The sequence below is a fragment of the Haemorhous mexicanus genome, chromosome 5, assembly GCF_027477595.1.
Source record: "Haemorhous mexicanus isolate bHaeMex1 chromosome 5, bHaeMex1.pri, whole genome shotgun sequence".
Taxonomy (NCBI): Eukaryota; Metazoa; Chordata; class Aves; order Passeriformes; family Fringillidae; genus Haemorhous; species Haemorhous mexicanus.
In genome coordinates this window covers 16,848,571-16,864,179 of record NC_082345.1, presented here as the reverse complement: position 1 = coordinate 16,864,179, position 15,609 = coordinate 16,848,571, and the positions used below count along the sequence as shown (strand labels likewise).

General features: G+C 39.3%; 1 protein-coding gene across 3 annotated transcripts in view; it reads left to right on the top strand.

The window, feature by feature from the left end:
- SCUBE1 (signal peptide, CUB domain and EGF like domain containing 1) overlaps window positions 1–15,609 on the top strand; it is a 190,841-nt gene that overhangs the window by 45,348 nt on the left and 129,884 nt on the right. For all 3 annotated transcript variants that reach the window (XM_059846144.1, XM_059846142.1, XM_059846141.1), the window contains exon 4: window positions 6,071–6,205. In XM_059846144.1, coding sequence (XP_059702127.1) covers window positions 6,071–6,205 — 135 coding nt within the window. The remainder of the gene's footprint in view (window positions 1–6,070; window positions 6,206–15,609) is intronic.

Here is a 15,609-nt window from a genome sequence, read left to right as displayed (position 1 = left end):
AAAAGAGGAATCTCAGGATCAATTAATTAATCAATTATTTTAGAATGATTGTAGTATTCATCACCCAAGAGCATTCTTGTGATTTTTTTTTTTTTGTTTCCCATCTGTAAAATGTGCTTTGCTTCTTGGGGAAAGGTAGTTCTTCACACTTTTTGTCGGCTTGGGCGGTGGTTTTTAGGTCTAGTTCAGTAAACATTGACTACAGTAGGATCCCTCTTCTGCAAGTGCATCTTTTCTCACCAAGGGCTCCAGTGAGTATTTTTGCAACTGTGGGAGTGAATGGAGCATTGAATTCAGGGCTGTGGTGCTCTTTCTCCTTTTCTTCGCCAGATTTTTCAGTTTCTGAAAGGAGGGGACAAATAGTAGAATCTAGCCTCATGTGCAAATAACAGAGAATTTAAGCCCAGCCTTTTAATTTTTGATGAAGTCTGAGTTCAGATCTGCTGGAGATACAAATGCTGTGTACACAGGTAGCAATGTCTCTTGCTTCTAATATTTCTCCCTGCATGTTCATATGAAGTCAGTCTAAGGAAGATGGTTTGGCAGCTCTTCCAATTAGCAGTGATTCTTGTTTCCATGACCCCATCAGCTGCTGCGAGGGATCACCCTCCCTACCTTCACAGCATGTCACTGCTTGTAGGAGCATTCCAGCAGGAGCACCTGCCTGCAGCCTCTGATCTGATACCACTCCTACATGCCAGATTTGCTCTTTGGGCTCACATGGGTATCTTGAGATCCCATCTTCCAAGACACCCACTCCAACAGAGCATCACGGTACTCGGAGGATTAGAGAAGTGAGAAGAGTGTGTTCCAAATGCTGCTGCCATTAAAGGTTAACTCACAGAAACGAGCACATTTTGTTTTAAACATGAAATTCAGAAGTCATTTGAATTGTTTCTGTGATTATCTTATTTGTGTATTGCTGTGTTCAGGGTTCAGAATAGATAAGAGAGACAGTACGAGGCTAAGGGGGATTTGTAAGATGAAGAAAAATGCAGAAAAAGCAAGTAGTGAATAAATATTTACTCTTTCTCACAATAATGGAATCTGAGGGCATTCATCCAGACTATGAAGTAGCATTTTAGAAATAAACAGAAGTATGTCATTTTTATAAAATGTATAATAAAATTAGATCTTATCATTGAATTGCAGAAGTAATTGCCCCATCATGTTGGGCTCATTGGAGATTAGAGAAATCCACACAGGAAAATCCAGCAGGACAATAGTCTAGGAAGTGATTTAGGAGAGTTGATAGGTGTGTGATGCTGAAACCTGGGAGAACATGTCTGCAGTGCTTTTGTCCCATCTTGACAGTCTTCTCCTGAGTATCAGCTACAAGGACATTGTCAGAGATGCTGGGCTAGATGTGATTTTGGTATAATTATGACTGTAGTAAATCCAACGCTGTGATTTTTTAAAATTTTAATTAGACTTTCAGACAGCTTTCTGACTAGAAATATTCAGAATATAATGATTTTAAAATTCCAGAATCAGGCGCTTACATTTTCCAAGCCTGTGGTTGCTAATCTTTTCCCTTACAAATGCAAAATATCCCAAGTGGTTTTGTTGCTAACATTTGAGACAAGTCTGCAGTATTGCTTATCAGTTCTTCATCTCTCTGTCACAATGTTCTGTACTGGTAAAATAGGCATCTTAGAGATATCTTCCAAAAGTTTCTAAGAGTAGATTAGAGGAAAAAAAAAAATAGCAGGATCAGATCCCTAAATCCTGAGACAAAATCCTGTTTTAGAAGTCTTGGTGTGACAGCAATTACATTTTACTATGGTTCCCAAATGCTTTGGTGATTTTGAAGAGTCAGATTTTCTGAGGGTCTTAAGTGTTCATGAAAATGCTGAAATAAAAGAGAAATGTCAGAAGGAAGGAAGAGAAGATGAGGGGAGGAAGAAAACAGTGAACCTACTGTTCCTGGCATTGACTCTGTGTAGTGTTTCCACTTTTGTGTCTTCCTGCTCGTGGTTTTGGTTTCAGGTACCCTTAGCAGACCTTTCTTCCTCCACAGTATCCAAACAGGACACTTTGCTGGAAGAGCTTCTTTAGGCCAAACACTGCAGGAAGCTCTGTGCCAGATCAGGGTGAAACACCAGTGAAGTTAATTTGGAAAATTCATCAGATAAATTAAATGAGATACTGAAAACATTTGTTTATTTAATACATAAAACATTCACCTTTATCAACTGTAATATTTCCTACCCTTTGATATTGTTCCACACTACCACTCTCCGGAGGATCTCATCTTACTAAGGTACAGAACACGAGTTTGATTATATGAAGGCAGTGGGCCAAAAAGCTAGAGGTCTTATGCAAATTGAAATCTGCATTAATTTGCATAATGCTTCTGATATAGAGATATAGATATAGCTATATATGTATGCATTTATGCAGCCATTATCTCTCGGTCTCTGTTGAAAGATCCTTCTCCTTTCCCAGCCTTTCCCTGAGCTGGCTCTTGCCCTGGTCCTGGTTGTCCTTGATGAGGACTGGCCTCTCTGAAGTCCAGGGACTCCTCTCCCTGAAAACATAGGTTTGTCACTGGTCTAAATTCTGCAGCAGTAATTTCTGCTTTTGTGCTGGTTATCATCTGAGCTGTTTATTTGTGCTGGTAAGGAGCAGCTAAGAGCTGTGGAAACTGAGCTATTTCTAGGTGCTTCCAGCAGCAGTTGTCTTTGGCAAACAGAATCATGGGACAGTTCTTTGTGATGAGCATTACAGAGAATGGCTTAAGGATGTGTATTCACTCTTTACTAGTTCTTAATCCTCATTTTGAGGATAAGAGTTGGAGCAGCCATGTGGAATAACCATCTGAGCTCCACTCAGGTGAGAATAATTTAACATTCTTTAGTGGGTTTGGATTGTAAAGACTTGGTGAAATCTTCCTGCATCAGTGGGGTTTTGAGACTCAGCTCTCCTGTAAGTGCTGGATAATGTACTTTAGGAACCAGCACACTGTCAGGTGGGGAGACCAAGCTGAAACTTTGTCATAAAAGGAGGCTGGGAAATGGATTTGACTTTCCATACTCCAGTTTAAAGGAATGAAGGCTTGCTCCTTCTGCCTGAGGCTGCCATCCTCAGAGGGACAATCTGGTCCTGAATGATTAGTGGTACCTGATTTTGTGTAAAATTTTATGAAAGAAGACCTGTCTATTGCTCTAAAAGAAGAGAAAAATTATGTTTCATTAAGAATAGAGCAATAAACCAAGTAAGCTTTGTATTCGTGCTCAATAAATTTAAAAGTTTTGAATATGGGTTTAGTTGGGGCTTAGAGTAGGTGTTTGAGTCACTTTTATGCCATAAGTGACTTTTTTCAAATCTCTAGAGTTAGGTCCTGAGGTGCAGGTATAAACTGTCACACAGAGTTGGCACCAATTAAAGCTCCTGAGAATCTACACTCAGTTTTTTTCAAAACTGTCAACAGCCATGTTTGACATGTAGAGAGCCAGCAAAACTGGAGCTAAGAAAATCTTTGTTGAAAATCTGACTGCTTATTTTCGTGTTTATGTGGAACTTAATCTCTAGAAAATCTGGTTCAAAATTCAGTCTGATCCATGTTGCACTACCAATATTTCCACTTTCAGGTGGATAAATTGAGCTGCACTGAATAAGAACTGCACTATGAAAAAAAGAAATAGGCCCTTGGCAGGTATTTAATTTGTGAGATTTGAAAAAATTCAGAGACATTAAGGAATTACTCTGCCAGATCTACCAAAGCTTGAGCTTCTTGGAGTCGATGAAGTTCTCTTGCATAATTTCAGATTATTTTATGCTGTTTTCTCAACTGGGTTATTAATAAACTGATAGGTTGATCATAAACTGACTTTATTGGAAAGAAAGTTTACCAAGTGAAGAATTCAGTAAATATTTTCCAGGCGTCCATGTCCAATAGATTGCTTGCTGTGGTGAACAGTAAGCAATACTGCCTTTTAAGACCGCAGTAATACAAAGTGCTCCAAAAAGACTAACCCAGTCTCAGGACTGAGACCTGAGAACATGTGAATCCTGCACCATCAGGCCAAGCTCTGTTGCAAGGCATATGTATAGTGTAGAGTACTCCTAGATCCCAGCTGTTTGCTTTCTTCAAGTCCTCCATAAATGCATACTAAAATAATTTTGAGAGTAGCAATTGAACACAATTGGAAGAAAATCCTCATAGAAAAGCTTTTTAAAGAGTTATGATTGTAATAATTTTATTCTAGCATATGGATTTGGGGTTTGGTGGTAAATTGATCTCTTTATGGAAATGGTAAATGATTTGCATTTGCTATCAAGGGCAGAAAAAAAAAACATTTACAAATCATTTCATTCATTTCAGAGTATTCATGAGAGTTGAAAGGCAACTGTTTGAGTTAGTTTGTGATACGATAAACAGAGCTCTGGGAAGACCACATACTTTGTAGCATAATTTGGGGTTTGTGCATGTACCAGCTGAGACTTTCCTTTAGTAAGTGCTCAGCTAATTTTCGAAAAAGGAGAATCTAGATTCCAGGCTGCTGTTTTTTGAAGGAGCAAGTTTGAGTTGGCACTGATAGGACAGCAAGGCCTGCTGACTGACAGAGGAAGGGTCTAACCAAGATGTCTTATTTTTTTTCCTTCTTGTGCAGTGGTAGGCAAGGAAAGTCTTCACTTTCCCTTTTCCTATACACTCCCAAGATCTCTGATTGGGTCGTGAAAATGGTCACATCTGGAAAAGAGTAAGAACTGAGGGCAGGGGGGATTTTGATACAGAAAATTTGAGTCAATAGCACTTAATGTTTCCTGGTAAATAAAAAAAGGAGGACTGTCTACACACTTACATTGTAGTTCAAGAATGAGAGTGCCTGGTTTCCCTGGGTGCTGCTGTAAATAACCCCAGAGCTTTATTTCTCTGTGAGAAAGAGCTACAACTGCTGTCACACGAAGGCAGCACAAACAGCAATAGCTGAGCAAGCTGCTGGAGCTCATGGCCAGCCCTGCATTCAGAGTTGCCTTGAGCTGGCCTTGCTTGCAGCAGTACCAGCAAGAGCAGCTTGGGTTTACCTTACTGTGTTGTGGCCACTCCTGGTGGAATTAATTTCTGCAGGAGCTATGCCAGCTTTTCTGAGGTTTGGAGTGCTGTGGATCATTTAGCTTTGTAGTGGTTGTTTTGCCCCTTCCAAAAATAAAATGAAAGCAAAACACACACCAACTCCATTGCCGACATGTTGGCACATACTGTGAAATAACTCAACTGTCTGAAGAGTCTTCATAAAAAAGGAAAGCATGGAATTTTCAGGTGGCAAGAAAAAAGCAAAAAATAGATATGATTCATTTTCATGAGCAAAACAGGAAAATTTCAAAGTTGAATGTGGGTCAGATACCTAATAGTGGCAGTACTGATACATAGGTGTCTGTTAAACACTACAGCCTAAAAACAGTTATGCCAAAGAGAAATGACGAAGGATAGGCCCTCAAAACATCCAGTAGCTAATGCTGCCTTTGTGGTTTTATATATTTGCCTATTAAAATGACAATACAGACATGGAACATTTAGATTTAAGAAGCCTTCTTTTCACTAAACAACATTAAACAAACTGACAAAGTAGGGGGTTATGACTCCAGTAATTGAAACATGCTGTTCTGTTCAAGACCAGAACTCCATAAAGACTCTTTTCACCCAGTAATGCCCTTTGTGTTTGCCTGCTATCCCTGCTAGAAATTACTGTAGACCTGAAGTATGTCTTTCCAAGTGGAGTGGGAATGAGGAGAGTGCAACAGCACACTTGGCAGATGGGGTCACAGCCTTTTTAGGTTGTTCATGTTCATTGTGCACTGAAAATCAATTTGCAGCTCAGAATACATGAAGACGTAGGGGGATTCTTCTCCCCACTGTTTAGGGTTTTGTTTTGGTTTTTTTTCATGTTAAATTCAACCCTAGGATACAGGAAAAATAATTAGAGGGATTAATTTGGATTAGATGATTTGGGTAATCTTCATTAGCTTAATTTACAGCACGCCTTTTTATGTGTTCCTCACTCTTCTAGATTTGTATTCTGAATCTGTGCATTACCTTGGATTTCTTTTTCCTTTTGTCTTCTAGATGTTGATGAGTGTCTTGATAACAATGGAGGGTGTCAGCAGATTTGTGTAAATACTATGGGCAGCTATGAATGTCAGTGCAAAGAGGGCTTTTTTCTGAGTGATAACCAGCACACCTGCATTCATCGCTCCATTGGTAAGTTTTCAATGGGTAAAATGTGCTCTTTAGAATAACCATGTTCAATTGAAAAAGCTGAAACAGTTTGGAGTTTGTTGGGTTTTTTGTTTTTTAATCTCCACAGTTCCCAAAATCATTTTACTGATTGGTTGGATGTGATTGATTCCTCTGCTAGCCAAACTTGTAGCAGAGCCATAAATAAGACAAAGAGACAGGCTTTGGTTTGACACATAAATTATACTTGGTTCACACAGCAGACTCTTTGTGTAGGAAGAGAAAGATTTTCAAATAGTAACTTTCTGTTTCTGAGTTTCCAGAACTTAAAAACCTGTTTATTGGATAATGGTGCACCTGTGTTTCACCTCAGAAAGCATGGTATCTTAAATCCAAATTAGCAGCTTGTTACTTCTGTAAGTTGCTCAGCTTACGCAGTGGGGGTTTCTGCCAATTGTGTAGCTCATTATTTCATTGCAGTCTGATCGTGGCTGATACTATATCGGCACAGGATTTTTCTTTGGTTCAGTACCCTGTCCTCAGGTGGATTAAAAACCAATTTCTCTGTTGCCTATGCACTAGCAAGAGAAACAAGGAATCCCTGAAGAACTATGATCCTTGTCTGCTGCTGTTTTGGACTAGAATAAGCAGCTTTCCCTTTTCTATAGATGTCAGACATGGAAGACAAGTTTGAGTGGAAAGGGAGAAAAGAAAACCGCATAGTCATAAATCTTTGCAATTAAGTGGACTCTCTCAGTGTTCATTCAGGCTTCTGTGACCCTGGCAGCAGTGGGAAGATATGCTTGCAAACTCATTTACCAATAAGCAATACAGAATGACAAAGTAGCAAGATGAGACTGGTGATCAACAGTGCTGTAAATTTCAACAGGCCACACAAATGCTTCTAAGCTATTTTAAGAGACTAATACTCACCAGAAAATCATTCTTGAACACAGAGTATGAGTTTAGTCATTCTGTTGATAAGAAAGCAAAACATTGCCGTTTTGCTACAATGCAGCATCTCAGAAATGTAGATGTGTTTCTGGCACTGTGTGTCTGCTTAAACAGAATTGTAATGACAAGTAGTGATTTTGACTTTCAGAATCATTAAACTATGGAATATATATAACTGTGGAATATATATAACTATGGACGGGTCCACTTTTTAGCATGATTATTAAGTTTTAAGTATTTTGATTATGACAAGAATATGCAATTAAGCTACATAAACCCGTGCATGTTTGAGGTTGTTATCTAATAGGTTTTTTAGTCATTCTTTTAACTTAAATTGTCCAGATTTCTGTCCACCATAAAGTAACTCTGACTCAGAGATATCCAACAGAGCAAGGAATAGTAGCTGGAGGCTTAATGAAAAGCACTTACAGAGTTCTGTGCTACAATCATTATTTCAATTTGCACATTATAAAAATTCCCAGCTGTAATAAAAAAAGAATCTAGTTATCTGAGATGGAAACTAATTAAATAAATGAGAAATGAGACTCTAAAGGCAAAAGTTTATTCTAAGGAATAGTTTCATGGCAGGAAAAGGGTGTGCTTTTATGGCAATGAGTATTACTAATTTGTCAGAAAGACTAGGGGAGTGGATTTGAACACTGACTGCTGTGGGCATATAATAAATATGCATGGAAAATATATTTATGTTAACTTGTTTACAAAAAAAAGTCATATAAGACATGGATGTTTAATTTGAAGCAAATCTTAAAATTGTTTTAGATCTGAAAAAAACCAAGCAAACTACCAAATAGACGAGTGGGAATTGCAGTGTGTTTTATGAACAAATGGTTTGCAGCTTTTTAAAAGTAAAGTGTCAATTTACAATAACAGCAAACATTACACTGCAGTGTCATGATCCCCTAACAGAAACACATCAGGTGGGTATGCTGGAGGAAGGAACTGAGATGAAATTCTCTCTCTCACTTGCCAGAGGTGCCTGAACTGCAAACAGTAAACATGCATAGTGAGAAAGCAAATGGCTTTTTTAATATCTGTGTTTACTCGCTCTCGTAGGTCTCACTTGTAAGCGCTGCTACAGAAACTGTTGGAATACAAAAATACCCATCAACGTATTTATCCAGAATGGTGCCAGGGCTATATTGTGACTGTACCTCTGTAGGTAAACAGGGCTGGAGTGGACAAAGTCACACCACGCAGCCAGCACTGCAATCCAAACACGAAGGCACTGACTTGCCAAAGCCCTTTAGCGAGTTTGTTGACTTTGTGCATTATAAGATCCATTCATTGCAGTGTGAGTGCATTTCTATCTCTGTAGAATGCATGTGCAGTACCAGAATATTGGTGTCCTCAACATTACCTAAAGTCTCTCCAAGGACTCAGCTAGTCTCAAACCATCAGCCACAAGGCTCTTCATGCAGTTTGCTGCCACCTTTCCCCTCCTGTTTTCAAATGCCTTGGGAAAAAAGGCAAAAGCATTGCAAGGTGCTTAGGAGATGATTGGAGTTGGGATGTGTTCAGAAGTGGGGAAGCAGCACCAAGCCTAAGGATGCCTTGTCTGCAGGCCCAGCTCACCCGTCTCAGGCACCAGCAGAGCTGGTACTGATCACACTCTTGGAGTTCACCAGCACATTCAAGTCATGGGATGGTTTCAGAGTTTAAAAAGGGCTTTGGATGTTGAGAGTTGAGCAGAGGAAGGAATACATCCCTTTTTGCACTTAGCAGGCAAAGAAATGGTGTCTTCCAGTAAGAGAGATCCTCCTTAAAATTGTAGGCTGCTCTGTGAATTTTCTCAGCTTCCAGAGATGCACTGTGCTTGTCCCAGTGTTTTTGGACTGTTTTGTGTCACCGAACTCCTACCTATAAGTTGTGGTTAAAAGCCTATTGGAGCTTATGATGGGGGCTTATGTTCTTGTTTCTCAAATGACAAGTTGGCTTGTCATCCAGAAGTGTTATTGTCTCTTGTAGACAAAAAGGATTGATGATCCACAGAGAAATAATAATTTTAAACTTGTGGGAGGCCAGGCTGACATTAAAGTCAGAGCAGACCCTGGTGTCCCAGCATTTGCACTGTTTCACTGTCTTCATTACAGGCCTACTGATTTCTTATGTTTAGTCCCAGTACCTTTTGGGAGGATGCTATGCTCAGTACAACTTAGCTCATTTGTTTTTGCATAAAACTTAATTTTGCTGTGCTGAGTCAGATTTCAGTGCTAGTTTACTCGCAATAATGATGGCAAGAACAGGGAGAGAGATTGGTAGGGAGAATAGATTGTAGAAGTTATGGAGAACTTAACAGTTGTTTATCTTTATATATCTTAATTGCATGAGTGGAAATGAACACTGGGAATCATACCAGAGACAAGGTTGTGTGTGTTTCCTCATGACTTAAAGAGAAACCTGAATAAAACAGCTGTTACTATATCATCTCCAGCTCCAGAGGGAGCATGTGTTTAATAAATGTGGAGATTACTATCGTACACTAGCTATGACTGAGTCAGGTTAGTGGGCTACAGCACATTTTAACTGAATTTGATGATAAACCAAAAGCCTAATTCAACAAAGCCTTTGGGGCAGATCCTTAAATTCCTAATTTAGTAAAGCTGGTGAAAAATCTAAATTGGGCTTAAAAAGTATTAAAATAGACTTGTGCCTGTAGGTAGACAGACAAAATAGACAGAGTGCCTGTATCTCCACTGAAGCTCAGGGTGAACACAGTGAAGGGTTGGGTACATCCCATTTGCGTTACAACTTACATAAGGCGTTGTGAGCAGGAGCCTCAAACTGCCTCACCTACCCAAATTCCCAGCTGAGTCCCACCCCCAGGGGCAAGTCTCCTAAAGCACAAAGGGTTTTTGCCTACAAGCGACATATTTCAGGAGCTCTGTGGCTAGGAATACTTCAGCCCCTTTAGATTCCATCCCCTGGATGTCTACGTCTAGCATAGTTATATTAATAACTATGTCTTATGTCTGCTCATCATTCACTACCAATGGTTTTATATAGGAAGTACCAAGTAGGCTGAAAAGGCAGGTGAATTATGAGTGGCAATCACATGTGGAGCTGAGAAGAGGTGGAGAAGTACCAGGCTACAGAAGGCTGAAATCATGGTGGTTTCATCAAGTGGTGAAAAAGCTTTTTACACAGTTGTCACTGTCACTTTCAAGTCTGTTAAAACACTGCTTAGCAAGGAAATGCTTTTTCACCTCCCCTTATCCCATTAGCCTTAGCAGACTTAGGTAATTTGACATAAAGTCAAGCTACCACAACTTAGCAAGATTCTCAAAACCAGCTTGTCTCTTTCTGTACTAAAAGTGTAGGTTTAGACCCATAGAAAAAGGAAATGTGCTAAGCCACATTGTCTTGCACTTGCTAAGCAAGCCTGTGGAATGGTTTATCATGCTTTTGCTGATACACAGAAACTTGTTAAACTTGATTGTATGTTAAACCCTTGTTAATTTTGCAGTAGTAGCAGCGGAGTCCATTGGTCATCAAACTACTGAGCTTCTTCTTCTGAGGATTACAAAGCCATCTTTGTTCGATTTTTTTTCCTTCCTATTTTCCATGATTTATTTTTATTCTTCATGTTTTTTCTTAGTTCAGTGCAATTTTGTAGAGGTAGAATAATGTGTTAGGACTCCCTGGGAGGAAACGCTGCGCCCAGTCACCAAAGGAGGTGTTGCAGTTGGGATTTTGGGATTCTTTATTCCCATCTCTGGTGTTGATCCCTTGTGGGACTCTGGGCGAGAAGGTTATTGTGGCTCAGAATTTCTGCAAAGCACTTTAGAGGACAGAGGTGTTTTTCCTACAGAAAGCACAATGATCTCTTCATATTTAAATTCATGTGGAAAGGTGACTTTAAATAATTAAGTGTTGCCAGCACAGTACTAGTCTTTATGAAGTATGAGTTTCCCGTCCCAACTATGAAAGCTCTTCCATGATGATGTAACCAGTTAAATTACTGCACCTGAACCTGCTTCACTATGGCTACCCCAAGTGCCATAGTGCGTCCCATTCACAGAACAATCCTATTTGTCTTTTTTCAGTTGGAATCCTAATATGATTGTAAAGGAATGTATGTAAAGAAAATTTTATAAAGGAAGTCAGTTCATAGGTAAAATAATAAGAAAGCATTTCAGGCAGCAGCAGTTTTATCTGGACAAACTTAGTGTGATCTTGGAAGCCTTTTTCTAAAACTGCACACATTATGACCTAAGTGTAATTGAAACTTGACTCTTTACATGTTTTCATGATACATTTAGACTAAAACATTCAATTTATTATCTTTCACAGATTATAGGAGATATAGAAAAGCTATAAAAAATCTCACTGTGCCCTATTAGAAATGTACAACTTTTTAAAACTCTGTGTAACCCACAAAAATTGCTGTACTTTCATTTCCAGGATTCTTCGCTCCAGCAGCCTGTGTGAAGGGTATCTTGCATTTTCTTTCTCTATTCCTCTGGAATAGAAAGAGGTCTTAGTTTGTCTGGAAGGAAGATACAACAGGTAAAAATACCTGGTATGAGTAAAAAGTAATTTCTGTTAGACCTGATCTCCCTCCTTTTGTGTACAAATGACTTCTTATGATTAGGAACAATAAAATGAAACTGGTGTAAAACCAGTTTAAGTGTAACCTGACTTAGGTTCAGCTGTAAGGGGAAGCAGTAATCATCATAGAATCACAAAATCAGTTTTAGGTGAAAGTTTAGGGCTAGATGTGATAGTAAGTAGTCTCACAGGATCCTAGAACAGCCCAGGTTGAAAGGACCTCCAGCCTTCTGTGGAAAGGGGAGCCTGGATGAAAATAGTGCCCTGTCTGGTCACATTCTGAAAACCACCATCAGCAGTGATGGTGACTCCACTACGTCCCTGGGGAGGTTGTTTCACTGAATGGTCATTCTCATAGTAAAAATTGTATTTCTTCAGTCATAAGATCGATAAAACCTTGGTCAGTGCAACTTACAAACATTGCTCCTTATCTTTTCTCCCTGTGGCTCCTTGCAAAAAGAGAGCCTCCATCCTCTTTGTAGCTGCCCTCTAAGCACTATTCAAATAAAACTAAGTCTGTCCAAATAAAACTGCAAAAGCAGAGTTCTAAGTATCAAAATTCTCTGATTTTTTTCCCTTTAGCTTTTTACTTTAGGACTTCAGTAAATGTCAGCTTAAATGCTTAGGATGTCATAGAATTGGAGACAAAGGCATGCTACTTTTGACTTACAAAAATTTTAAATGCATCTGAAACCTGAGGCAGCAATCTTCCATTTATATGTAAGAAAATGGAGGTGTAAATATTATAGTATTGTCAAAGACTGTGTCTGGACTGCAGGAGAGATCCCATCCATGAGTGCAGCTGCAGTTCTACTGCTCAGAGCAGCCCAGACAGAAACTAGGATGTCAGAAAATGTTATGTGACATGAAATCAAGACAGATTTTCACTATATCCCGAGTTGCAGAGTTAAATACAGCCAAGTAAAGTTGATTGCAGTCCTCTGTTGAGTTCCTAGGGACCAATTCAGATTCGTATCATACTTTCTCAGCAAAATGGGACCAAGTCTCTGCACATTCTACTTTGGTTTTTTAGCTCACTTGCCTTCCAAAAGAAAAATCTTGTGTTTCAAAATTTTCTAGGACTTTGAATTAGTTTTAATTCAGAAAGAAAACCAAATTTTGTTGAGTAATCAATACCTATTCTTGCTTTGCTTCAGCTGAGATTGAATGGACTAGAAAAGCAACAGTTACCAAGATACAATAGTTGGGAGCTAATTGAAACTCAAAGAAAAGGTCTCCCAACATTCAGGAACAAGAGCAGATGTCCAGATTTTGCCAAAATCTGGGATTGAATTCCAAGAGTTTTGTGCAGAAGCTGTCCTTCAATAGGTACCAGATTTAAGCATACTGATCAGAACAGGCATAAATATTTTAAAAAGAAAACAGAAAACAAAACAGCGCTTAAAAAAACATAGCCAAGATGAGCTAGGATACATCAGCTGGTAGGTAATCTAGAAGTCATGTGGATATAGTTCTTGAACAGTAAATGCACAGTTGAATATGACTAAGTGATAAACTAGGACATGCAGGTAATTTCTCAGTGAGCAAGAATCTGAAGTAGTTTAATGGTACAGTCATTGTTTCTGCATGGCTCCATTGCCAGTGCCTTTTGGTGTGGAAAGGATAAAAACTAAAGGGGGAAAGTTAAGCTGGAGGTGCTCTTGGAAAGAGCAGCTGTTTGAAACAGCCTGCAGCAGCATGACAGCCAGCCAGCTTGCCAGGGGCAGCACAGGATTTGTAAGTCAGATCAGAAATCTCTCCACACCTGTGTGACAGAAAGTGCAGCGAGCAGGCAGGAGCTCAGCAGCTGAGTGACTGGCAGTGCTGACAGGATGGGATAACTACATGCACGAATGGGAAAACACACTGGAAAGCAGGAGCTTAAGAAAAAAATTAAAAAGAGAAAGTAGGCAAAAGAGGCTTTCACACTCAATAATTTAATAGCATTGGAAGTGAACCAAGGTTCTGTTCATACTGTCTACTTTGGATATAGCAAGATTATACTAAATAAAAGAACTGACGTGTTTTTTAAAGGCCTCTAGCATCCAGTTGACTGAAACATCAGGTGAGAAAGATCTGGGAAGAATATTAAGCCAGAGTGTACTGGAAAAAGCTTCCATTCACACATAGCACAACAAATGGACTCTGGTTTAAGTATACCACATGTTGTATTTGTAATGTGTCTTTCTCTGAATGCAGGGCCTGCTCTGGGTACTAAGTAAAGATGCTCAACATCTTTCATACCTGCTGTAGTCACTATGTGGCTTGTGTTTCTCACTGTGCAGAGAAATCAGTCACAGACCATGTTGCAGGCACTGTTCCTCCTTTCTGCTATCCATGACAAATCTCAGATGTGATCCAGCAGGAGCTCTAGAGACTGATACTGCTATGTGGTTGTGGTTATAAACCAGGAGAAATTCAAGATATGAATAGCAAATACCTGTTCATAAAAAGTGTTAGCCTCCTGTATGTGGCATGCATTTCATTGGTTCTATTAATTATTCAGTTCCATGTAGTTGTGTTTGAGTTTGCTCTGAGCTATACTGAATTAATTTAGGATTTAATTGAAATAAGAAGGGAGATGCATATACTTAATAGTCATGTATATTTCAAGCCTAAGAATACATGCATGCTTTGTTAAATTTTATACCTTAGAAGTCACTGTGAATGCTTTCATAGCAGAAAATTTGTAGGAACACCATGAAATATTTTTAAGAGGGAACAAAAAGAAGAAGGGAGTGAGACAAAGGTATGTCAGGCAAACAGAAAATAAGAGGAAGAGAAATAGCCAGCCAAGTGCGAATGAGGCAAAGAGGAGGAGAATAGATAGAAAATTAAGAGTGAGAAACAGCATTAGGTGAAAATCCCTTCTTCTTTTCTCTCCTTAATTCCCTGTCCCACCAGTAACATTTCTTTCCAATATCTACTCCCTTAGACTTTTCATTTAGGTAACTTCTCTCTTGTATAAGCCACAGAATAGCCACAGGACAGTCATAGTAGCAGTGTCTTTGGAATCTTTTTTTTTTCTCAGTGGAATGGATCCTGCAAGTCAACCTGCTGAGATCCTGCAAGTCAACCTGCAATCATGAGCAACTCATCAGGATGATTTCCCTGCTTTGGTGCTCCCAGGATTCCAGAAATGCAGAAACAGAGGTGTTAAGTGTAACAGGGGGAGGAGAGCGTCTGAACTATGTTCATTATCGATAAAAGCATTGAGCTTGTGCAGTAATCAATTCACCTAGGGTTTGTGCACGAAACATAGTACGACTAATCATTTTCCAAAGGCTGTGCCTGATTTATCAGGCTGAGAAGCTGCAAGTAATCTTTCTTCTCTTGTTCCATCATAAAACATTCACCTTGGAGCAAAAGCCACAGCACTTCTGGCCCCCTTTGATATGGAGTACCTTCTTTTCTGTGTTTATAACTTGCTAAATCACTGCACATGCCGTGTAAGCCCCTGTTATCCACTTCAGTGCTGCAAGCATTGTGTTACACTGCTGATTTACCAGAGCTGGCAGATTTTCTGCCTACACTTTACATGGGCAGAGGATGAAAAAATAGCTGCTCTCTTCAATTCATATCAAACTGCGAAGTGCTAGAAAGGCCAAAGTTAAGAGCCTTCTTGCTAAAACATTAATTTTTAACAGAAATCCACACTATCAGTGTTGGCATTTCAGTATTTAATGTAATGAGAATTGCTTATTTAAACTGATATTTCTTTGTAAGGCTACAAATGCCAAGATGGGGAAGCAGGAATGTGAATGTTCTTATGCTGTGTATTTCTTCTCCTTTTGCTTCTTCAGAAGTGAACTCCTAGTTACTTACTTTTCTAATCACTAATTGGCTAGGGGATGTTGCAGTTTACAAAAAGTACCTCCACTCTGAAAGAGGAGCTACACCATGTG